Genomic DNA, 23,960 nt, shown 5'->3' with positions numbered 1-23,960 from the left:
TTGTTTACAATGTACCAGCATCAACATGTGATATCACCTTTCAATAACTGGACAATCTGGAACTGGCTCTGAATGAGATTCTATTCTCAGTACTCCAACATTTGCAGGGAAGTTGAGTATGTGCATGTAGCTGTGCTGCATCATGCAAGTCTTTTCTAATGTGAAATGAAAGAAAAACAATCCAAAAAGAAACCAGAAATAATTATGAGTATAAACATTGCAGCTGATGCCTTATGAACACAACTATTCAGACGACAGACTGACCTTAGTTACAGCCTATACAAATTCACAGGTTTTGCTATTCAAATCTTTGGTGTGTGCACACGCATACTGTAACACATCCCACAGGCAATTGAAAAGGTCGTAATTAAACAGAGGTGGTGCATTTGTGCTAACAGAGTGGACAGATTCAAGAAACTACACGCTGAAATTGAGGCCGGTCCATTTCCTCCTTTGGTTAAATCCAACCAGTTCCTAAATACTTCTCATGCTTTTCATTCTGCAGCAGCAGTGGCTGAGCCAGGATCAGGTTAACCTTGCAGTGTGACTCGCAGTAGTGTGATCTCCCTTCATAATAGCAGGGTACATTTTATCCTTGCACACATTCTTGTGGAAATGACCATGGACAGGATGCTAGATTCCTAGCGTTATTTTTCATTATTGTCAGTCCTCTGCTCTGACTGAAGGCCGAGCACACTGACATCCTTTTAGTCCTGGATTCCTACATTTCACATCACGCTAAACGTTGTGGATATTTTCATAAAACCACAGAATGGGGTGGATGTAAATTCCAGATTGAGAATACTGAGTGGAAAAGTCCAGGGAAACAGGAAGAATATGGGCTAAATACGGTTGTTGCCAGGAGTAGAACATGCCTACACCCACACTGGGTATGCAGAAAACTCCCTCTTACCCTAAAACACTAAAAAAGCTGTCAGCCCAACTGAAGCTCAAGTCATAACAAACTGTGCATTCATGCCGGCAGATGCAGACACAGTAAACATCCATGTCTGCGTCTGCAAAGGGGCCAGCTGAGGCATGGATGCAAAGCATTGATAGAGACTGTGCTGCAGCAGTTGGCCTACATACTTATAAAAAATGTGCCTTTGGCTTCAGAGGACTGTCTGTGACACGGGACTGCTGCTCCAACCAAAACTCCTTTATCGCCCCATCAAGACATTAACAAAAAGCAAGTATGCTGCAGCATCTCTTATCAGAGCTCGGTGTCTGACACTGCAGCTTTATCTGAAATTCAGGTCAGACATTGTTATAGTTGCCCTCCCTGGAGAGTGGAGGGGGTTATGCCATATGTCAACAAATAAGCATTAACTGTCTAATGGATGCAGAAGAGAAAAGACCACTTTGACACATGATAAGAGGAGTTAAAGCAGGAAGCTGCAAAACTGCTGATGATCTGTGAAGCTGGCTGGGAGAAAACAAGTTGTTTCTACTGTAGACATCGACTCAGATCACTGTCAGCTCCAACACAAAAGACACGGACAGCAAAGCGCTTCCTGAACTCTTCCTGATAGATAGCAGATGATCACTTTTGACAATAATCCCCAAGTGATGAGCGACGCTGTCTAAGCTACTGAATGTCAGCTACAATGCAGCTAGCTTCAATTACACCGCATTTAGAGTTTGTCTATCAAGTCTCAAACAAGCACACAGCAGCACTTTGGTATAAAACGTGATTAAAGTGCGGTAAAGTGAAGCTAAAGCAAAGCTAGGTAAGCTAGGCGCCAGATAAGTTAAGTCGTGATAAACCGGCTCCAATGCTACAAAATACGTTACAACTTTAGCTAACGTTAGCTACAAGTACTTTACGTCGTTTAACTTATATTATATTTGAATAGTATGGCTACCAGCTACGGTGGGTACATTCAATCTAACTTTTAACGTTTAATGCGGGAAGAAGTTGCAGATTTTCCGCATCCATTGTGAGCAGATAAACCGGACAGCGAGCTAACGTTACTAGCCCAAAAAGCTCTCCGTGTTTCGGCTCGTTCAAAGGGGCCGGTTAGCGGCGGCAGTTGGCAGCAAACGTTAGAAAGTTGTTACTACACTGTCACACACAGCTGGGTCGCGATATAACCACGACTGCCACGGTTTTTCTTACCCATTTGGGCTCGCAAGCCTTTGAGAGTCGAAGCACCCTCCGCCATTTCTATGAAGTTTTCCTTCTGTGTTTTTTTCTACAGCAGGGGCGCGTAACACAGCCGGCAGGACTCGGACACCGCGGGGACGTGGACATCAAAGATAGGGTGAGAGGGGAAGAGGTCTCACTCTGACCCGGAAATCAGCAACGGGAAAGCGAGGAAGAACATGGCCTTCAAAATGCTGCTGTGTGAATGCAAAGTTTCACCAGTGTTGGAGAGTAATGAACTACATGTACTAGATGTTGCAGTAGCTTGCTGGTAGTTCTACTACATTCATATTTGCATAGTGTTTAAAGTAGTTAAATCCCTTTTTTTGGCCATTTTTATGTAGTTAACTACTCAAACTACAAAAAAGGGTCATAAAGGGAAAGGAATTATTTAAATTGTGTATTTATTATTATTATTACATCACTGCTTCTCTACTCTCATTGAACCCAATTTGACCAAAATCACTCAGAAGTTGTGATTATTGTTATTTATTACCAAATATTCAGAGAAGCTGTTGCGTGCTATTTTAGAAGTGACATGTCTAACTGAGTCATCCTGCTCAGTGGAGGCTAATAGCTCCAGCTGGACTCTAGTGTCTGAAGTAAGGTGTCTGACTGATGGACACTACACACAAAACCGGAGTTGAAATTCCTTACACATTGCCATGAATAGTGTGGTACAGGGGTGTAAATATATAGACAGGCAGGCAGTGCATTTGCACTCGGCCCGTGAGATGGGGGGCCTACAGAGAGAACAGGCCCCCCAGCAATGTGTTGGGTGGAGAATGGGCCCTTATGAGTGATTGCCACCTTGAAAATATGCCTGTGTTCAAAGAGGAACTCTTATTAAATTAAAAACAGTACCATTTGCTATCTATGTCCTTGAAAAAGCCAAACCTATCTCTGTCATGTTTATTTTTGTCCAATAGTCAATAGCATCTATAACAAAATTATATGCTTATTCCATAACTATATATAACTTTGCTGTAGTTCAGCTTCTTGCAGCATAAAGTAACTTGCAAAGCTTTGCTGTCAAAGCAGCTGCTCCAACACTGGATTTCAGATGTGGTCACCTGCAGATGTCTTACATTAAAAACTTATTTTCAAAGAAAAATATGTATATTATTTGTGAAAGAAATTCCACATTTAAACAGAATAAACAGTATTTAAATATGAAATCACTTTTCCACCTATTACTATCGAAAAGAAATTAACTTAATGTTTTTCTTTTCTATTTATCTATTTATTTACTTTACTTAAAATGCAAAATAAAAGACACGTTTGATTGCTTATGTTCTCACAGCAAAACCATCATAGTAGTGTTCATCCAAGATGTGAACTCTTCCACATCCAATTCCAAGAAAATTACATTAGATGAGATGTTTTTTCTGTTTGCTTTTAATCACACATTAACAGTTTCTTTCCACAGGCCATTACTGTGGTAAACACTTAACATCAGTCATAAAAGAAACTAAAACACCCACTGGGGGAAAACTGGGTTGATCATCACACTTTTTGTCTTTTTTTTTTTTTACTTTCACTGGATCCTATTCAAAAGATTTGAACCGTCAAATGTGTCTTGTGCACTTGTGACAACCATCCTTATCATGAGGTTGGTTGTCACAAAAACAGGGTTGGTTGTCCTTGTGTTAAGTTAATGAGTAAAAATGAAAAATGCAAACTATCTTAAAAATGTATTCAAAACACCTCTGACCCCAATTCTAAAAAAAAAATAAGTACCAACATTTTTAACAGTGCCATCTAAGGAGAGAGATCTAACGAAAGTAACAACCAACCCCGTTCTCCCCTACTTACAATTATAAATCATATATCTTAAAATACACTGTAAATTTCCACCCACTTAAGGTATTTCTTTGCGCTACTTGCAGCCTATTTGTTCACAATTTACACTTGTATAGACATTTGATACATTGATTTTGATCATAAACTATGCAAAATTTCAAGGTGTGCCATTATCTGTGACTAGCGGTGGTTCGTCTTATCAATAGACGATCTCAGGGTGCTGATAAAATACCATAGCTACATTTGCTGTGAGACCCAAAAGCGCCCTCTAGCGTTAATATGGCGGATGTTTCATGCCTTAAACAGAAAGTTCATCCATTAGAAATATTGACAACAGCAGAAATGAAGTTTCAGACCTAAATAACAAAACAGTTGTGATAATTTCATTTGGCCACAGTGTTCAGTTAAACCAATAAAGTGCTTCCATGATGTAAAGTTTGTTCATAAGACTTCTAAGATTCAGAGAATAGAAAGAAAACACTGTTGGTCTTTAACAAGACAGTTAACTTCACTGACAACTGGTTCATCATTTGCTTTAGAAAGAAATAGTGATGTTAAAATAATTAAAAACCTTACCAGATTGAGTGTGCTGAGGAATCTGTAACGCTGGAGATCAAGGAAATTCTGATCAGTTGGCGACCTTCTCCCAGTGAGAGAATAACACATTTTCTCAGGGCTCTATGTTCTTCCTCTCGCCGTGAACACTGTATCCTCTGTCCTGGTCTGTCTCACATGCTTTAGCCAGAGGGCCTCTCATCTATTTTACATGGTAAACAGGAAGTAACACCGCATGTAGGGTTCAGTTGCAGCGACCTGGATATTGTGTTATTTAACACTCAAAGCTCAAATAATGACCTCTTCTCACGATTTGGCTTCATTAATGATGTGACATCAATTAGAAATAAGTCATTTATTTACACAGAAGCAGATACTAACACAAATAAAGTACAACAATGGACAATTAGGTGTCTGAAAAGTGTCCAATCTGTTGTCAAAGGTGTTTAATTCCCAGTATTTCCACTCAAAATCAATTAATCCCAGTAAGAGGAAAGCCTTTGTGTCCCAACAGTAGGTGTAAAGCTTATTGAGTGATGCATCTGGTAACAGTGCCATCATCCAAAGTGACCCAGAAACACTGTATAACAGCTGAAGTCACTGTAACACATCCTGAGGGTCTAAGTGGTCACAACAGCTCTGTGTATCCTAGCAACAACTTCAGGATTAGGCAGGAGTGCAGCAGCCTGGGCCAGCTGGGGCAGCAGTGTGTAGGTGGAGGTGCGCAGGTACTGAAAGAGGTCCTGGAAGCCTTGAAGATGTGCGTTGACCTGAGGTGGGACACCCAAAGATCGCCCCAGTCTCCTCAATGTGTCCTTGCTGTCGGCAGAGTCGAGCATCAGGGACAAGTCCTGGACTGAGTCATAGTCGAGGGTGTCGATACTCTGACCTGGACAGAGTCAGGACAAAGTCATAAACATGGACTTTAGAGATGAGCACCAACATCTGAACTCATCCACAGACTGATTAACACACGAGGAGGCCACAGGACAAACATTTACTATTTATATATATCTTCGAAAATAAGGTACCACATACACACCCTGAGCCACCTCCCAGATGGTCTGAAGTTTTTGCTCCATCTGATATAAACACAGAAAAAAGGACAGAGTCATTTTTCCAGAAGCAAATTAAATGAACATATAATGTTTTTTAGTCTACTGACACTGACTGAATTAATAAGAAAAATACACTAATGGCAACAAATTACATCATTTATCGTGTAAAATACAAAGTAATTCCAACTTAAATGGTCTGAAATGTATTGTATGCTTGGTTTTCTGTCTGGGACCAAGGGGACACGCCCCCCACAATATCTGGATCATGTGCATTTGCCCCCGACAATAAAAAGTCTTAGAGCTGCTGTGAAACTGCGTCTATTTAGGGCAACAAAAAACTTTATCTTGGACAACCAAGAAAGGACGGCAGACCAGATACCCTCACACCAATGCAACTGGGCTGGACAGCTACAAAAAGGTTCACAGGCTGAGATCAATGCAAAAAAAAAACAAAATAAAAAGTAAATAAAAACAGCACACACTTCACACTGATGATCGTCAAGGACTGAAATACTTGCTGCTTTTTATTTTTTATTTTTTGCACTTTGAGCACCCTTCTTTATGTGCATGGATGTCCTAAATAAAGTCCCGCACAATAAAAATGTAAAAGTAGCAGTGGACTTTTATTTTGACAGATTTAAAGAAATTTAGCCCCATAAATTGCTGCAGAAAAGGTACAAATTGGTGCATAAAAAAATCACCAGAATGCAGGAAATTAAGTGTTTGATGCTAAAAATGTTCTGGAGGCAGAGCCCCAAACCCCACATTTCATTTGTGCCTGTCCCCAAATGTTGAAATAAAGCTATAATTTTAGTTTATAAATCTACTGTAACTGTGGGCTGTTGTTACTTGTGAATGTCATCTGTCATTTATTCTATTTTCTAGATTCAGAGAAAAGTCAGTGAATCCCAAAATATGCAAATGAAAACAAATAGTTGTTGTTAGCTAAAGCCCTGATTGGTGTGTACAGTGTTTTGATTATCTGTCATTATATTGTGTTTGATTCACATGTCTGACTCTTAATACACCATGACAACCCAGAACTGTGGTTACGATGTTCAAGATTTCAGGTCTGCTTACATATTGTAACGCTGCGCACGGTAGCATAAAGATATAGAAATATCTGCAACTTTTTTTGTAATATAGCAAATATCTTTATGAAAACTACTGACAGTGACGTCTGTAAATTATTTCAGACGTTATTTCTGTAAAGGAAAGTTTCCAAATGCTATTCTTCTATCCTTTGTTCACCACAAACTAAATTCCATTCATCCTACTTGTACTGAGGTTATGGCAGAAATCTGACTGGTAAAACTCTCAAAACCTCAACAAACAAAACCAAAACTGTCTCCACAGTGAGATACCACAGTGGGTAATTTATTCTTTTCTTTTTTTGCATGTGTGATTTTGGGTAAACACAGTTCTCGTTGGGTTGTGTGCTGACAAACTGACCACATGGATTTCAAACAATATGAATAAACTATCTCTTGCAGTGAGGTTTTATAAATATCAGAATATTTTATTTAGAGCACTAATTCCCAACCTGGGGGTCGTAACCCCCACTAGCGGCCGCCAAAGGTCCATGTGGGAGCTGTGAGGTTGCCTTCATGATTTTAAGGGGTGTAAGAAAACTTAGAAAATACACAGTAGGCCTATGGGCAGCATGTAAAGACAACCACTTTACCTCCTTCATGGAACAGCAGAGTCTTTGCTTCTCCTCCTGTGTGACGTTCTCCTCTTTCTGCCTGGAGGGTTTAATGTTGGTGGTGACGTTAATCACAATAGAAGTAGGATGCACCTCACTGTCATGGCTCAGTGAGTTCAGGCCTCTGGGTAGAGATGGAATTAATGTAAATAATTACAGAGAGACTGGTCGGGGTTTAATTGAATGAGTAATCAAACAGTATTGTGTTTGCAAAGCACCTCAGGGGATCTTGAGCTGGAACAAGTGTCTGTGAAGGAGCCTCTGATTGTTCGGCTGTTCTCTCTGCGGGGCTGGATGTGGGTGTGTACTGAAGGTCATCTGCAGGAAACAGTCCCTCAGGCCCGGGACAATACTCAGGAACATGCTCTGAATATTGCAACAAGTGTTTATGGGACAAATTTAGTCAGATGAACAAAAGACAGATGGGGAGAAATAGCTGAGATGTCAAACACTCACTGAATCTCTCAGCAGTCAGGAGGACGGCCCACAGCAGCAGAGCAATGAGGAAGATCGAGGAAGCTGTTGCTGAACCAATCAGGACCATTGGAAATGTTTCTTCTTTTACTCCTTCATTTAAACACGAAATTAGCCGAGTCAAAAGAGTCAAAAGGAAGAATTCATTTGTCAAAATCATCAGGGTTACTCACTCTTCTCTTTGGGTTCTTTGAAATCTCCCCTTGACGCAGTGACAGCACTCTCTGTAAGAGAACAAGAGTTATAACTTTTCCCTGACAACCTCTCTAGAAACTCACCAGTCAATAAAACTATCTATACAAGCTTATTAATATTGTCATTCAGTCTGTACGGTTTATCTCTGGTTCTTACCTCCTTTAGAGCCACGAGCTGTCAAAAGCAAACACTCTTTATGGACTGTGTCATGACTGGAACACGGCACACATGGCAGCTCCACTTCCCCAGTCATGCTCCTGAGTTCATAATACCTGCACACACAACAACACTCACACACTTAACACAAAAACAAATGCTTGAACTTTTCAGGTGACTGGTGTTTCGGCTGGTGCTGTAAAGTGTGGCTCACCCTGGGAGGCACTGACCACACTGGGCATCACTGGTGGGTGAGCACGCTGTCCTCTCCAGGCGGTTCAGCAGATTGCACTGGGTGCATCGCATGCAGGGAGCCACACCTGTATCTACACTGAACTTTCCCTCTTCACACAGGATACAGACGCCTTCGCCACCATCTCCAAAACCGCAGTCCTGAGAGTGAAATACAATCAAGACTTTGAGCTGAGCAGCGAGACTGACAAAGGAAGGAGAGTAAAAAGAGAAAAACATGGTGATGCCACTGTTCTGTGGTGTGAGTGTGTTACCTCTGAGAGCTGTTCTCCCGGCCCACACACAGTGCAAGCAACACAAGAGCCATTAGTGTGTAAGAACTCTGTCTGATCACAGCTGGGCTCCGATTGCACCAGCACACACCAAACCTGATGAAACACAGGTAAAATAATCAGTGGGGGAGAGAGATATTCAGTGCTTTTACCAAGTAAAAGTTGTGTTGCTACACTGTTAAAGTAAAAGTCTTGCATTCAAAGTCCTACTTATGTAGAAATACCGAAACGTCATCAGCAAAATGTAGTTAAAGTATCAAAGTAAAAGCACTTTTTAAGCAGAAAAATGGCTTCTTTGGTTATATTTTTTATTATATATATATAATATAAAACGGGGTCCTGAAAACCTTGTTTTCCTACAAGTCACTGCAGTAGTTAAATTTAAGGGTTATTGTTTCGTTAAGGTTGATTTAAATCAACTTGTTTGAAGAAAAAAGCTTGAAAGAAGAAAAAAAATAAAGCACATTGCTGAACTAGAACAATGAAAAATTACGTTATAGAAAATACTTGAAGCAATTTCATAAGTTTGCTATATGCATCGACACTAATTACCTTTTATTTGTGAGAAAATAAGACTTTTACTTACTATGCAGATTTTGTGCACTGACCAATACATGATATCATGTAACATAAACTGGAAATACAAGTAAAATAAAAGTACCTCAATATTGTACTTAAAGGGCAAGTAGGTAGGTATTTTTCAACCTTGACCCTATTTTCCTATGTTTTTGTGTCTATGTGACTGATGGGAACAACAGTTTTTGTGATTGGTCCAGTATTGAGTGAGACCGCTGCAGCTGGCAGCTGGTCCAGTATTGAGTGAGACCGCTGCAGCTGGCAGCTGCGGAACAGGCTGCAATGTAATCCTCTGGGCATGTTTACATGATCAATTTACCTCCACTAAATGTGTTTGTTTATGGCACTGACAGGCTCAGATTGTTACTGTAAGGGTGATGGCACTGACAGGCTCAGATTGTTACTGTAAGGGTGCGTTCAGACCTAGAGTTGTCTTCCTTTGGTCTGAATCAGGGACTTATGTTGTTACAAAGTTGTATAATTGCCTAGAGTTGGTTCGTGTTCTCACGGCAGGATTTACAAGTCGACCAGATCAAATGCCTTGTGCGAGAAAGCTGCTCTTGATTGGCCAGAATTTCCATGTGGGAAAAAACAAAACGTTGAAGAAGAGTACACTCGCAAGATAAATGTGACACTTTCTAATGTCACAATGGAGGGACAACTACGCAGGTTGATTTTAGTGCTGCTCATCGTGGACTATATTGCTGTCATTGTTCATTTTAGTCAAACCATACAGTTTGAAAACGAGGCGCGGCTCCAACTAGAAAACAATGTTTTGATGCATTGGATGTGCTGAATGTGCATATTAAGGCAGTACAGGAGGAGGTGCACATTAATAATCCTCCAGGACTGTAACATGCTCATGTTTAACCCAAACAATGTGTCATGTGACTGCAGTTGGTTCAGATCCAGGTCGGAACACGTTCTCACCACAAATGAACCGCATCAGAGTTTGTTTGTAACCAGACCGAGACCACCTCTTCAAGAAGGTCTTGGTCCGGTTGTTTTGGTGCGCACCCAAGTGCGATTGCTGCGTTCACACCTGAGTTCGACTGAACCGAAGTGTCTGACAACATTATGGGAAGGATCCCTACAGAGATAGACCTTTTTGTTACAGGGGAGGATCTTTTTTGTTTAACAAGAAACAACCTAGAAATCTGCATTGTCAAAGCCACCAGACTCCATTTGAATAAACAATAATCACAGTCAACAGAAACAAAATAAAGTTCACAAAACCCCTTTGGCTTGTCTTTCCACTGTTCCAACAATCTCCAGCTCTGGTTTGGTTTAAATAAACCCTCAATTCACCCTGTTAGATGTGAAAATACTCTGGATCCATACACAATTGATTTAAAATGTACTGTTTATTTAAATGTAGTTTGGTGGGTTTACTGATGCTGATTTCAGGGCTGTTTCTGTTTGAACTAAAAGGATCTTACTCCATAACAAAAAAGGTCTCTGTAGGGAAGTTTTCCATTAGTGGTTAGACACTAGAATAACAATCAGAGCCTGTCAGTGGCAAAAACACATTTAGTGGAATGGAAATGAAATGATAGGATTAGAGAGTCAAGTCAAAGTTTTAGCAATCTGTAAAAGGCAACTGCTTTAAGGTCAGACCTACCATGAGCAGAGCAGCACAGAGACAAGCGTCCATTGGCAAACAGTCCATGGTCCTTCTGCCAGGAGTATGTTACTCCTCTTCTTCTTCACTAGACTCAAACCCTAAAAAAGCATGTATTTGCTTGTGAACACAACTTCAGAATTACACATATAAATAAAGACCAATTCAGATTCTAAGAGGCCAGATGGTAGCAGAGCAAAGCAATAAGAACATACTTATCTTACTGTTCCATATAGTTCAATAAGCAGTGGATTTCTCATAGTCTGACAACTAATTTCCAGCTTCCATCTGTGGTAGTTTGGTTTCCCTCTCTACAAGCTGTTCAGCTGAGGTAAAGCGGTGGGAACATTTTTTGGGAATGCCCCTTGATCTACGTCACTGATGACGCAGGAGAGGTTCCCAACCAGCTTACCAACCAATGAATATGAGACTTTCAGGTCTTCCACCTGGACGCCTCACGTCACACCTGGTCTTCTCATATTCCCTCTGGGGAACCCGCTCGTTTTGGCTCGGGCCTCTCAGACAGAGCAGAGGAGGAGGGGAGGGAATTAAAATGTATGAATGAGACCCTTGTTAATGAACATGTTTCCAACAAGGAGACTTTGTGTGAGCGTGTTTGCAGGCTGGAAATAAAATCTTTAATACTACAACCAGTATTGGTTTGCACTCTGAGAGAACTGAGGAGGGGCATGCTGAAGGTGAGACTCTCAAACAGACAAAATCGTTAAGTTGCAATATATTATTTGACCACATTGTGGTAGTATGGAGCCAAAAACCTCATAAAAACATGTCGCCGCTGTGTAAACCATTACATCAACCAGATAGGATATTATGGGTGTAAAAAAAAAAGGAGGAGTTATTGACATACATTGGCTGTTTCAGTTGTTCAGGCATAAAGCAGGGCTGTACTATGGACTTCCTTTACTTTCAGGTCTGTACAGCTGAGAACAAGGCAGACGTGGACATCATGTGTCACACAGAAAAGCCAATTAGATTTGTTTGAGCAGTTATTACCTGAGGATGTAAAGCACAAGATCAAGAATATTACTGTTTGCAGACTTGACATATGGAACACACACAGATCTGTCGTCTCAGTCATAATCATGGACACAGACAGTGGAAGCAGGGGGGTCAGTGAGGCCGCTGCCTGGGTAACTTTTGGAGTCTGATGTAATAATTTACTGAATAAAAGACTGAATTGTATCTGTATTTTTTCTCAAAACTTGCACTTAAAATGAGCCAAATTATGGTCACTGTCACCCACCCCTACTGAATGACTACTTTTAATCTTTACTGTACTTGTCTCAAGTGTGTAAATAGAAGAAGAAGAAGAAGAAGAAGAAGAAGAAGAAGAAGAAGAAGAAGAAGAAGAAGAAGAAGTCCATGCATCAAATGGAGAGATGTCAGAGTGAGGGGGCTGCTTTGGACAGGTGCCCCGAGCAGTTGGGGGTTTGGTGCCTTGCTCAAGGGCACCTCAGCAGTGCCCAGGAGGAACCGACACCTCTCTAGCTACCAGTCCATGCTCCATATTTGGTCCAGTTCCCAACCCAGGTCCCTAAGGACTGAGCTAGTGCTGCCCCCTATAAAGCACAGACTGTATGAAATTACAGACGTAACAACTGTGACGTCACCCGTTGGTTTGTGGACTGCCGTTTTGATGCCTTCACTTTGGCAATTCGGCCATAACCACCTAGGTTTCTGGCCAGAAGTGACCATGTTTGGATGAGAGGGTGGAGCTGTGGAGGAGTGAGGGCTGGATCTGACTCATAGACTGTAGCGTCGCCTAGCAGACAGCCTGTCACCCAAGAAGCCCTGCCCTTAATTAAATGTGACGTGATGGAACGGGTGAGTTATATAAAAATTATCCTGAGAGACCAAAACTGTTTGTACCAGGCTGTAAACATGTTTATTTCTGCTGTAAAGTTGGACATTTTGACATGGGAGTCTATGAGGATTGACTAGCTCCTGGAGCCAGCCTCAAGTGGCCATTCGAAGAACTGCACTTTTTGGGACTACTTTAGCTTCATTTTTCAGCCTTGAAGGTTGCTATGGTTGAAAACTTTGCTGCATTTCTCCCAAAATCCTACCACACATTTTTCTTTCTGTCTATATATTAGCGGTGCAAATTATAGAAAACCTACTGGATATTTTCTAAAACACCTCCCTGCATTTGGATATGATTAAGTCATTTTTTTTGTCTACACTGCCACATTTTTAGCTTCATCACAGCATTCAAGGAAGAGCAGTTTTTTGCACTTCTGTGTTGACTTCATAATTCAGCCTTTGAGGTTGCCGCTTGGTAAATAGGCCTGTTGTGTGTGAAGTTTAGTGTTGGATCAGAGGGGTTAATCTGAGCATGTGGATTTCAACATGTGTGTGTTCATTCATGTAGATGTAGTGGTGTGGTGCTGGACTGAAAAAGTGCTCTGTAACGTTACTCAATATATATTTCATATCTAGCATTTGTAGAAGCAATTGCCACCTATGCAGATGATGTTTTATTACATTCATTTTCTGTAACTGCTTATCATGTAGGGGGTCGCGGGAGGCTGGAGCCTATCCCAGCTGACATTGGGTGAGAGGGTACACCCTGTACGTGTCACCAGGTCACCTGGACAGATGACACATAGAAACTGACAATCATTCACGCTCACATTCACACCTACTGCTCATTTAGAGTCACCTATTAAACTAACCTGCATGTCTTTGGACTACGGAGAGTACCTGGAGAAAGCCTGACATGGGAGAGAACACGCAAACTCTGCACAGGAGGAACCTTCCACCTCGGGTTCGAACCGGGAACCCTCTGCAGCCGCCTGTTTTACTTTTACATGTCAAACCAAACTTACTAAACTGCTTTCTTATTACTGCCTGGATTATGATCAGAGACAACGTTTTCTTTTTCTTTTATATGACTGATACACTACATTCTTGTACGGTGTAGGACTTCGGAAAAAGATGGTTGGGGAGGACGGCAGGGGTACAAAGTGCAGGACCTTGACACCAGAACTTTGGGTCCATGCCCAGACTCCTGTCTTTGGTTAAGTCACGGAAAGATAATCTCACATTGGTCATATGACCTTTTGTTAATACGTTTAGTATTAACACTGTTGGGAGGAACTTGCCAGGTACATTAATTAGCAACATTTCCTCATTATGTTAATAGAATACGCAGTTTTCTCTTCATTATGTTTCTTCAGAACGTATTTGCTAGAACAATTTAGCTGCGACAGGGCTGGCCATCTTCTGCTTTTAGCTGCCGTGATCATTAATGTCAATTAAATTAATTCTCAGAAGCATTATTGTAGAAGGAATCATAAAAGGAAGCTTATACAACAACTCTAAATATAAAGCTTGTTATGTACAAGCTATTTTTATACATTACAGGAATGGTACATCTGTGTCATCAAAATCTACACAAACAGGGGCATGTGTCATGTTTCTCAACATCCTGCAGTATCTCTTCAAACTTTAAGCCTGGTTTAGATAATTATTACCATCAAAACTCTCACTGAAAGTCTGACACTGAAACCATTCACACTGAACACAAATCACCTAAAAGTGGTCACAGGTGGATTTTGACGCTCACTTTTGCAAACATTTCATCAAGTCGAGATTTTAACGTTATCATGTTTGTTAGGTATCTTTATTGCTGGAGATTAATGAGTAACTCAGGGAACTGCAGGGAGAGGGCGTGGAGGTCTTCTTATAGAGAAATGAAGTGACGTTTGCCAGAAGACTCATGGCTCGGCCAGCTTCTCAGGAGCTGATACTGATTGTTTAGATTCTCACAAGCTCAGATTTCAAGGAGATGACGGTGGTAAGTCTAAGATATGTATTTAGTCACATGAAGTTCATCATTACTTCATTATTTCATGGTGAATGCAAATTCTTTTTGTTCATCTTATTGTCTCCTTTCAGCAGATGACAACTTGACTGACATCGGAAGCGTTCTTGTTTGCTACCATGAACTCCCTCAGGAGCCTGTCTCTAATCTGTCTCTGTATACAGCTCCTGGGTTCAAGTAAGATTTCAGACCAATTAAATGACTTTAAAGCACTTGGCAGCACTTTAAAGTCTTTGTTTTATCTGTTTCCATTGTGTTCATGTATGTTTATTTGCCTGTGTCTTTTCCACCTATGTGTTGCTTCAGCTGCCTCTGCCAGTACCAGCCTGTGGGGTAAGAAGCTGCCGTTCAGGTCTCGTCGGTGTATATGGCAGCTACAACCAGATGTTGTGGTACCAGCCCTGGAGGAGCTGAGTGTATGCATGCGTTTACGCTTCACCCATACAACAGCATGGACTGGTTTTGACTACCAAGCACCACGTGGGACACACACCGAGCTGTGGCTTGGGGGCAAAGGTACACAGCTGACAGTATGGCTGTTTGGAGAAAAACACAGCTTGGACAGGGATTTAAAACTGCATGAATGGCACTCTATATGTTTCACCTGGTCTGGCCAAGCTCGCAGACTGAGGATCTACATAAATGGAACCAGTCAGCATGAGGTCTCTGTGAGCCCCGTGCTTCCCCAGCAACTGGCCCCAAACGGCACTCTCACTCTGGGGGTGTCTCATTATGTAGACAAAAATGGTGAGGTGCAGCAGCAGACTGGGATGGATCTGCTTGGTGACATTGGTCTGTTCAGGATATGGGCCCGAGAATGGAGTGCAGAGGAGCTGACGGGGCAGAACTGTGCAGATGGAGACGTGGTGAGGTGGGACCTGCAGCAGTGGAAACACAACTGTCCTCCCCCTGAGCCTGACAACAGCCTATACTGTGGTAAATATAGTGTGACCTTTTTCTGTTGTGTTTCATGGTCATGCACTGAAAATCTTGGGGTGGCACGCCAAAACTAAAAGTCATAACTTATTTTTATGTAGCACATTTTTCAACAAGGCAATTCAAAGTGCTTTACATAAAACATCAAAAGCATCAAGACAAAGTGCAAAAGAAACCCATTACAGAATCACATTTAGATACAATCAAGATGCCATTAAAAAGCTAGAAAATCAAAAATAAAAACAAGCTCAAATATACTATGAATTGGGGGAGTTCAAGTATCTCGGGGTCTTGTTCACGAGTGAGGGTAGAATGAAGCGTGAGATGGATTGACAGTTTGGCGCGGCATCTGAAGTGACGCGGGCACTGTGCCGGACCATTGCTGTGAAGAAAGAGCTGAGCCAGAAGGCAAAGCTTTTGATTTACTGGTTTCGTCTACGTCCCAACCCTCACCTATGGTCATGAGCTCTGGGTAGTGACCAAAAGAATGATACAGTACACGGATACAATCGGCCAAAATGAGTGTCCTGAGAAGGGTCACTGGGCTCAACCTTAGAGATAGGGTAAGGAGCTCGGACATCTGGAGGGAGCTCGGAGTTGAGCCGCTGCTCCTTCGCATCCCGTTAGAGGTATTCCAGGCACATCCCACTGGTAGGACGTCCCGGGGTAGACCCAGGACACGCTGGAGGGATTACATATCTCATCTGGCCTGGGAACGCCTTGGGGTCCCCCAGGAGGAGCTGGAAAGCGTTTCTAGAGAGAGGGATGTCTGGAATACCTTGCTCAGCATGCTGCCCCCGCAACCCGGCCTGAGATAAGCAGTTGAAAATAGACGGATGGCTGGATTAAATACAAGAATAGATGCTGTAGTATATAGGCTAGTTGAAATCTATGTCAATATGGAGAGTTAAGGAGTTGCATCTGGTTTCTTATTTAGAGTTAATGTTACTAATTATCTGATGTTCATAGACTAACCGGTACAGTACAGTACAGAACATTTTGAGCTACATAACAGTCCTGTTCTGAGTTATGTATCTGTACCTGTCACATGATTAATTGTTCCTCAAATAGGCTGGATGTCCTTTCCCTTTAAAGGACAAATATACAGCTCTAATTTGAATGAGTACATTGATTGCAAGGAACAAAACATTTAGTCGACTCCAAGTCTCATGGGTACCCATCGAGCCCATTTTTATTCAGATATCTTGACGTGAGAGTTCAAGGGACTCCTTTGAAAATGGCCATGCCAGTTGTTCCCTCCCCAAAGACTTAGCCTCACTTTGGAGCAATATTTAGTCCCCCTCCTGACAAGCTGAGCTGACATGGTTGGTATGAATGAATGCCGTAGGTTGTCTAGTTTCACAAGATATCACCACCTTTGCTATCTTAAAAAATAAGTGTACCACAGTCACTTAAAGAGTTATATTGGCCTCAAATTATTATTATTTTTTTTAAAGATATTTTTTGGGGCATTTTAACCTTTATTTGATAGGAGAGACAAGCATGAAAGGGGGGGAGAGAGAGAAAGAGAAAGAGAGAGGGAGTGACATGCAGCAAAGGGCCACAGGCTGGAGTTGAACCCGGGCCGCTGCGGCAATGGCCTTGTACATGGGGCACCTGCTCTACCACTAAGCCACCGACACCCCAGGTCTCAAATTATTTTTGCCCAGATGGGGCCAGCAATTGTAGCAGCAACTGTATCCTGCTCTCCCCAGCCCCCTTGGCAGCGCCACTGCATGCAGCATGACCCGCCCAAATTTTTAAAAGTGAGTCACCCCCAAGGCTTTCTCACCAGTTCACATAACAAGGCAGTCTAGTGTAAATGAGGGTCGAATGAGCAGGCAGATTTGCTGTTCAGTAACTACAGTTTAAGGTCAAAGAAAAGGTAAACCGCACATTCATGAGTTCAGCAGTGACTGCTACATAAACCCTAGACGGGTCTGACACATTTTTCTTGGAACATTAACTTTTCCTTGTCTTTTATTTTTGTTTTTAGCATGGTCACTCTACAAAATTAAAATGTGGACATCCATAGTTCACTCTACGAAGCCTGGAAATTGCTCAGTGTCACTGGAGGGAGTCACAAGAAACTGGGTATGAAGAATATGTAAATATGTCAGAAGGATTTGGCGAGCAATGACTTTGAACAAACAAATCCGATTTGCCTATCCAAATAACTCATCTCTGCTGTTATCTCTTGTCAGTTGGAGAGCGTTTTCCCCCACAATTTTTCTGTCCATGACATCCATATATCATCCCCAAGGTAACTTTTCGAGCAATACACTCCTCACTGTCAGCTGGCTGTGGTACAGGAAGTTTTCAGATATTTGCTTGGATAAAAGTGCCAATACTGTAATATAAAGATTCTTAAATTAAGGAAAAGGTCCTTTATTGGGAAAATCACTATCACCAAAGTATAAGTACTCAATACATGTCGTAAAACATATTAGTAAAGAGTACTAACAAGTAACCAGAGCTGTCAAATTAATGGAGTAAAAACTACAATATTTATTTTTGAATTGTAGAAGAGTGGAAGTATAAAGTAGCATAGATTTGAAATATTCATGTACAGTCTCTGAGTAAATGTGTTTAATAACTTCCCATCCCTGCCAGCTGGTTTCTCATTAAGATAGAATAGCTGTGTGTGTGTATGTGTGTGTTTTGCCATTTAATGACAGAGGTAATTGGTGCACTGTAAGCCTACTTTGATCACAGTTGTAATTCTTGGCAACATTCCTGTCAGTAATTTCTGTTATCTGTGTTTCCCTATAGGCATAGCTGCCATGTGGTTAATAATTCTGCTGCGCTACTTGCGCAACAACCTCAGGTACACCACTATTAAGAGTTCTCCGTTTGATTTTCCACGGAAAGACACAGCAATATCCTCAAAGACAGCTGATTAGGAAACAGATGAAAAGCTTTATCTTATTGAGACAATGTCATTTTCCGAGGAAATGAATGACGTATGTGAGCACTCAGGTTAGTTCAGAGGAAGGTGGCTAGGTACTCAAAACTTTTACTTAAGTAAAAGTAGCAATATCATAGTGAAGAAATACTTTGTTCTTCAAAGTGTTGCTTAAGTGAAAGTACATAAATAGTAGCATCGAAATGTACTTAAAGTGCCCTTAATTAGAAGTACTCATGATGCAGAATGGCACTTTTCAGACTTTTCATGTTATAGCCACTGCTAGATTTCAATAATTTACTGGTATAGTACATTTGAATTAAAGGTCCAGTGTTTCAGATTTAGGGGGATTTAGTGGTTACCAGCCGTGAGGACGGCAGATTGCAAGCAGCTGAAACTTCTCCAGGTTAGAATTGCATTGTGGGTAGATGAACGTTGTTTGATCCCTGCCCGTCTGCTGGTGGAGGTCCAGGTGCTGGCAGCAGCACGAAGACGAAGCCAAACACCGTTCATCTGCACACACTGTGATGCCACACAGCTGGTTCAATATCAGCAAAGTTTCCCTTTATATTCATTGTCTTGTGTGGCGATCAGCAGTGATGTGGTGGTTCACTTTTACACTGTGATCTGTAGCCTATAGTTCGGCTTTAGCTTCTAACTATCTTTGTCTTTTTAACCTGTTGTTGCTGCTGAGTCAGTTTGACATCCTGGATATATCCTTCAAACACAGACTGTAGACCCCTCTGTCTGCTTCTCTCTGGAATCACTCTTTCATTTTTCCTGAAATGTGATAATATTTCATCAGGGAGTGCAGTTAGTTACAGTGTGGGCTCCATGCTAGCAGGTTGACGGACCATCACAAAGGGGCGGGGCTTAGCAAAGGGTTAATTATCTGCAGAGGTCTCTTTCTCTCCAAAACAAACGGACCATGTGATTACTGTTACACTGTTCGACACTTTGCAGATAGGCTGTTAGCTGAGCACCTGCTAATATATATACTACTAATAAATAAGTACTATGTAATTAATATACTGTATAATGTGTATTCACCTATATAGATATAAACAGCTCATTCTAAGTTCATGAAAACATATAAATTCCTATTTTCAGGTGATTATACACTAAAGAAAACATTATATTATATTCAGTTTCTGCCAGTATATCCCCATGAATCCTACACACTGGACATTTAATGTTGCAGCTGATCAAAGTTTGGCTAATTTTAATAGGTTTATACTGCTGGGTAGCTTGTAAATTCCTATCAATTGTGCTTAAGCACAGAACTTGAGCATCTGTACTTAGTAACACTCCACCGCTGGCAGTGAATTATATTAAGAGCAATCAGTCAGCCTTTTAATAAAGACATGAAATAATTCTGTGTTTTCAGGGATCAAGAGCTCTCTCAAATTCCATCTGTGACAAGTGGTAAGACAAATTCAGGACATGAAAAGAGTTATAATAATTACAATGCATATGTGTATACTGTCCAAACCTATAAAGCAGATTTAACTCATGTCATTGTGATGAATCCCAAGTTTCAGCTGTAGCGTCTATGTGAATGTCAGTCCTGCTGCTAATGTAGAAGTGGTTCAGACAAGCATTGCCTCGTTGCTGAGTTCCACCTTCTCTTATGACTTCCTCAACCTGTCAGCTGATCCTAACAGCATCAGTATACTACCTGTGGGTATGTATAGTCTGTATGGTACACTTCAGCCCTGTCACCTGTAAAATGTATTGACTTCTGTGTTTCAGTGGACTACTGCACCAGTCAAACATTAACCAAACACACTGCCTTATTGCTTTCAAAAAGGATGTATGTCCATGTCACATAAAGTACATAATTACACAATATTTGTTCAGTAATTGTATTTTATAGACATAAAGCAGACTTTGGGTGTAGCAAATCCAACAAATCCATTAAAGTGATTTCATTTACCGTGCACTCTCACTGTGGTTGTTAAGTGGCTGAATTAACAGGAAGCTGCACAGATAATGAAGGCAGAAAAAGTAACTGCACACCTGCAGAAACACATTAGAGACGGATAAGACATTTAAGTGTTTCTAAAAATACCTAACAGATGACTAAGATATGTGCGACTGCTCATTATGAGAAATGTACATTTCCATAATTTGATTTGCGTCACACTATGCTATTTTTGAATGTTTCTTCTTTAAGATCCTGCAATTAATATTAATATTTATTTAATTTGTTTCTTTCAGAGTTATTCCCTGTAGGCCCGCTGCCAACTGTCAGCACGGGTGCACCTACATCAGGTGACCAAGAAAAGGATAAAACAATGTCTATGAGTACTTGGTGCTTTGCAGCTTTATGGAATAATGAAGCCTTTGTGATAGCACTGATGTCATGTTTTTCAGTCAGGTGCAGATAAGACTGCAAGACAGTGTCTTTGTTCTGTAATATTTTTTGTCACGTTATTTAATTCACAGAAGCAGGTCCGACTCAAAGTCTGTCAGCTCGACCTGCTAACATGTCAACGACAGGAGACCCTCTAGATCTCAACGAGACTGCCGGTCAGTACACCAAACCTATATGAATCATGCTTGTTTCTTCTTTATGTCAGCTCAGGTCTTTACTGTCCTACAAGAGAAAATATTTCCTGCTAGAGAAGCATTATAACATAAAAACTTTTCAATCAGGACTCATTTTTTATGGTAAAAGAATATTTATCAATGTGCACATAATAATGATTAAAATGTGAAAAGTCTTTGGCATTACACCCCGTTGAGATGGTATGATATAAGGAGGGTGATGAATCCATAGTCAAATAGCATGGAGAGAATGGAGCTGTGTGGGAAGGAGAAATAAGAGCACTTACTGCACACAAAATAAATGAAAGTTTGAACTGGTTGCATTTAATTTATGGTCATCTGAATCCTTTACCAGAGAAATTTCTTTATGACAGTGTGGTCTGGATATGCTGTGACAGATCTTGCATGATTTTACTTGCTGTCTCGTTTCATACACTTAAATTCCCATTCTGACAAATAGGTCTGATCTGTTTCAATGATGGATCTGTAAAATAACACCATCAACTCTATTTCAGCATTTGACCTAAACAGCAGAATGCACAGTCTTTGTTGGCCATCACATCAAAGCTCAATTTCTTGTTGTTATAAGTACAAAGGTACTACAGTCATTAGCAGTTTATTAACTCACAGCCATCCACTGTACAGTAATTGGTGTGACGTATAAACAGTAGTGGGGACAGGACACAGTGTTCTTAGGGAACATGTGAAGGGCAAATGTTGCACCACTTTTTTGTTCTTCGGTAAAATGTTACACAATTTGATTCAGATTTCGTCTTTAAATGTTAAATATAATAGTGAAACATACACACCTACTGTAAAGACACACTGCTGTGCTATCTGTCATCACTCCTGTAGTTGGGCCAGACACATTCTTCAGAGTTAACCTGACCTTAAGTATGACTGGCAGCCCGACGAAACCAGAGGATATCATTGAGAAATGGGTATGAGACTCTGCGCTTTAAAGAATATGTGTACATTACACTGTGTATATGTATATGTAAATGTATATGTGTATGTGTACACTGAGTTATTCTCTTTGGGCAAAAGGTGAAAGAACAGCTGCAGGTGAAGAAGACTATGACTGTGCTGAATCTCATCATAAAGGAGAATGTTGGCAGGTGAGTCCCATTGAATTCATTTATTGTTGCTAACAAGCACCATGTGTTTAATATATTTCTTAATAAAGTGCTAGTTGACTTATTATTCATCTGTAATATTTCATAGGCACATGGAGCAGAACAACGGACTCCTGGTGAGTACGCACTTCATTTTAATAGCAAGACAAGTTAGATCTACAACAGTGCCCCTTAGACATTTAAAGAACTCCATTATGTCACTGCTAGGCTAGTTAAAACTATATTAGTATGAGAGTTATGGATTCACATACTTTGGTTTCTTACTCTACAGTTAAAGATATACTTTGCCAATTTTCAACCAGCTTCGTATCATAATGATGTACGTCGTATGTGTAAATGGACTGTGGTAAATTTCCCTCCATCTAACCAGTGTCCACATCTACTGGCTTATCTCCCAGCTCAAATCTAAAGATTGTGTTTCCACATTTTTGTATGTCGGCGACCACAGACACAAAGCAGATAGAGAGAGAGACCTGCCAAGATTCTGTTACTGCATTGTCTATTTCTATGTTTTCGGAAACATACATTAGCTAACTGTTTAACTGTATTTTGGGATAATTTTGTTACCAGCCGTCCACCATATTGTTTCCTGTTACTTTCTTTAATGTTAGTTAAAGGAGAAGTCCAGTATTTTGCACTTTGAGCCCCATTTCTGGGTTGTTTATGATGAAATAGAGTGGTTAAGACCAAAATTTTGACAATTGCTCCTTTTCCGGAGAATTTGACTCTCTTATTAGCTGCTTTGCATATACTAATATTGATAGAATTAGCATTGTGAGTTCCATAACATGTCTTTTTTAAGGCGTTATGCCCCCCTGCCACAGTGATCAGTAAATAAAAATGATACAAATGCCATTCATTTTATAGTTTAATACTAGGAATAATATCTCATACCACTGCAACCACTGACATTTATAATGCAGTATCTCTCTGCTTTTCCTTCAGCTTTTCCACGGCCAACAAAAAGAGTGAGTTATTAAAAAAGGAGAAGCATATTATTGTGAAAGCTACCTGCACTGCCTGTTTTGTATGCCACTAACTGTATGTTTCATCCACAGATATTACTGCACCTTCCATGTACAGGAATACAACAAGAACAGTGTGGCAGACAGTAAAGCTTTTATAAATGCTGCCCTGACGACAAAGTATGACAATGGCTCCATTGTTATTCAAACTACAGATGTGGTGATCAAGCACATACGTAAGATGGATTTCCTGACACAAATAAAAAGAGACAGATGTGTTCAGTAATGGCTCAGCAACATGTACTTATTTTCTTTTTCAGTGCCGGCAAACTGTTTAGAAGAAACAACTTCAACAATCTATGGCTCATACATTTGGCCTGAAGCATTTCCACAAGTCGACCAAGTCATGGGATGCAAAGAGCCAAATTCAGGGAGAGCCTCCAGGCTTTGGTAAGACATTAACTTCCTTTTATTCAGTGGATTAAATATTTGACCAGAGACAATGAGAACTGAATTGTCTGATTGAGAGATTATGATCTCAACACATGCCGCTAATCAGCCAACACACTAATCTTAAACAATCATCACGCTGTTCAAAATGATTTAATGTTTTATTTATATTAAAGGGGTTGGGGGGGTTGGGGGGGGGGGGCAGGCGAGCGGCTGAGGAAGGGGGCAGAGTGAAGATTGTCCCTCGCTGCGGGGAGAGGAGAGAGGGCTTCCCCGGAGTTCAGGCCTCTTTACCGGGTCCCTCTCCTCCACACTTTGGCTTATTTTCACCCAGCCCAGCACTGGTACCTTGGAGAAC

The 23,960-nt window shown here is 40.9% G+C and overlaps 3 protein-coding genes across 15 annotated transcripts in view; 1 reads left to right on the top strand and 2 right to left on the bottom strand.

Annotated features, from left to right (window-relative positions):
- map7d3 (MAP7 domain containing 3) overlaps nt 1–2,246 on the bottom strand; it is a 33,656-nt gene extending 31,410 nt beyond the window's left edge. For all 10 annotated transcript variants that reach the window (XM_050042708.1, XM_050042709.1, XM_050042713.1 and 7 more), the window contains exon 1: nt 2,120–2,246. In XM_050042708.1, coding sequence (XP_049898665.1) covers nt 2,120–2,165 — 46 coding nt within the window. In that variant the 5' untranslated portion in view covers nt 2,166–2,246. The remainder of the gene's footprint in view (nt 1–2,119) is intronic.
- A 2,699-nt stretch (nt 2,247–4,945) lies between these two features.
- On the bottom strand, nt 4,946–11,131 carry LOC126389164 (tumor necrosis factor receptor superfamily member EDAR-like). Its single transcript, XM_050042697.1, has 11 exons — nt 11,029–11,131; nt 10,814–10,914; nt 8,599–8,712; nt 8,307–8,485; nt 8,093–8,208; nt 7,915–7,965; nt 7,724–7,834; nt 7,486–7,633; nt 7,247–7,391; nt 5,547–5,586; nt 4,946–5,393 (listed from the first exon to the last, which is right to left on the bottom strand). Exons 2-11 carry the CDS (start codon nt 10,859–10,861, stop codon nt 5,125–5,127), a joined length of 1,221 nt encoding a protein of 406 aa, XP_049898654.1. The 5' UTR covers nt 10,862–10,914; nt 11,029–11,131; the 3' UTR covers nt 4,946–5,124.
- A 3,238-nt stretch (nt 11,132–14,369) lies between these two features.
- The window catches only part of adgrg4a (adhesion G protein-coupled receptor G4a), a 21,927-nt gene continuing 12,336 nt past the window's right edge, over nt 14,370–23,960 (top strand). For 2 of the 4 annotated variants that reach the window (XM_050043051.1, XM_050043049.1), the window contains exons 1-16: nt 14,370–14,633; nt 14,735–14,837; nt 14,967–15,596; nt 17,593–17,690; nt 17,801–17,859; nt 18,369–18,423; nt 19,889–19,926; nt 20,037–20,185; nt 20,722–20,775; nt 20,950–21,033; nt 21,907–21,992; nt 22,099–22,169; nt 22,276–22,303; nt 23,133–23,155; nt 23,246–23,388; nt 23,473–23,602. In XM_050043051.1, the coding sequence (XP_049899008.1) occupies nt 14,780–14,837; nt 14,967–15,596; nt 17,593–17,690; nt 17,801–17,859; nt 18,369–18,423; nt 19,889–19,926; nt 20,037–20,185; nt 20,722–20,775; nt 20,950–21,033; nt 21,907–21,992; nt 22,099–22,169; nt 22,276–22,303; nt 23,133–23,155; nt 23,246–23,388; nt 23,473–23,602 (1,706 nt within the window). In that variant the 5' untranslated portion in view covers nt 14,370–14,633; nt 14,735–14,779. The remainder of the gene's footprint in view (nt 14,634–14,734; nt 14,838–14,966; nt 15,597–17,592; nt 17,691–17,800; nt 17,860–18,368; nt 18,424–19,888; nt 19,927–20,036; nt 20,186–20,721; nt 20,776–20,949; nt 21,034–21,906; nt 21,993–22,098; nt 22,170–22,275; nt 22,304–23,132; nt 23,156–23,245; nt 23,389–23,472; nt 23,603–23,960) is intronic. The other 2 variants (XM_050043050.1, XM_050043052.1) reach the window with 2 other exon arrangements.

The sequence above is a fragment of the Epinephelus moara genome, chromosome 4 (assembly GCF_006386435.1).
Source record: "Epinephelus moara isolate mb chromosome 4, YSFRI_EMoa_1.0, whole genome shotgun sequence".
Classification (NCBI taxonomy): Eukaryota; Metazoa; Chordata; class Actinopteri; order Perciformes; family Serranidae; genus Epinephelus; species Epinephelus moara.
The sequence above is the reverse complement of the archived record's forward strand: the minus strand, read 5'-3'. Positions and strand labels throughout refer to the sequence as shown.

Bases quoted from the DNA above. Each gene is read 5' to 3' on its own strand.
- LOC126389164 (XM_050042697.1), bottom strand. From the start codon at position 10,861: ATGGACTGTTTGCCAATGGACGCTTGTCTCTGTGCTGCTCTGCTCATG. The intron at 8,713-10,813 runs GTAGGTCTGACC...GTGTTTCATCAG, and splicing joins TCTGTGCTGCTCTGCTCATG to GTTTGGTGTGTGCTGGTGCA. The intron at 5,394-5,546 runs GTGTGTATGTGG...GACTCTGTCCAG, and splicing joins CATCTGGGAGGTGGCTCAGG to GTCAGAGTATCGACACCCTC.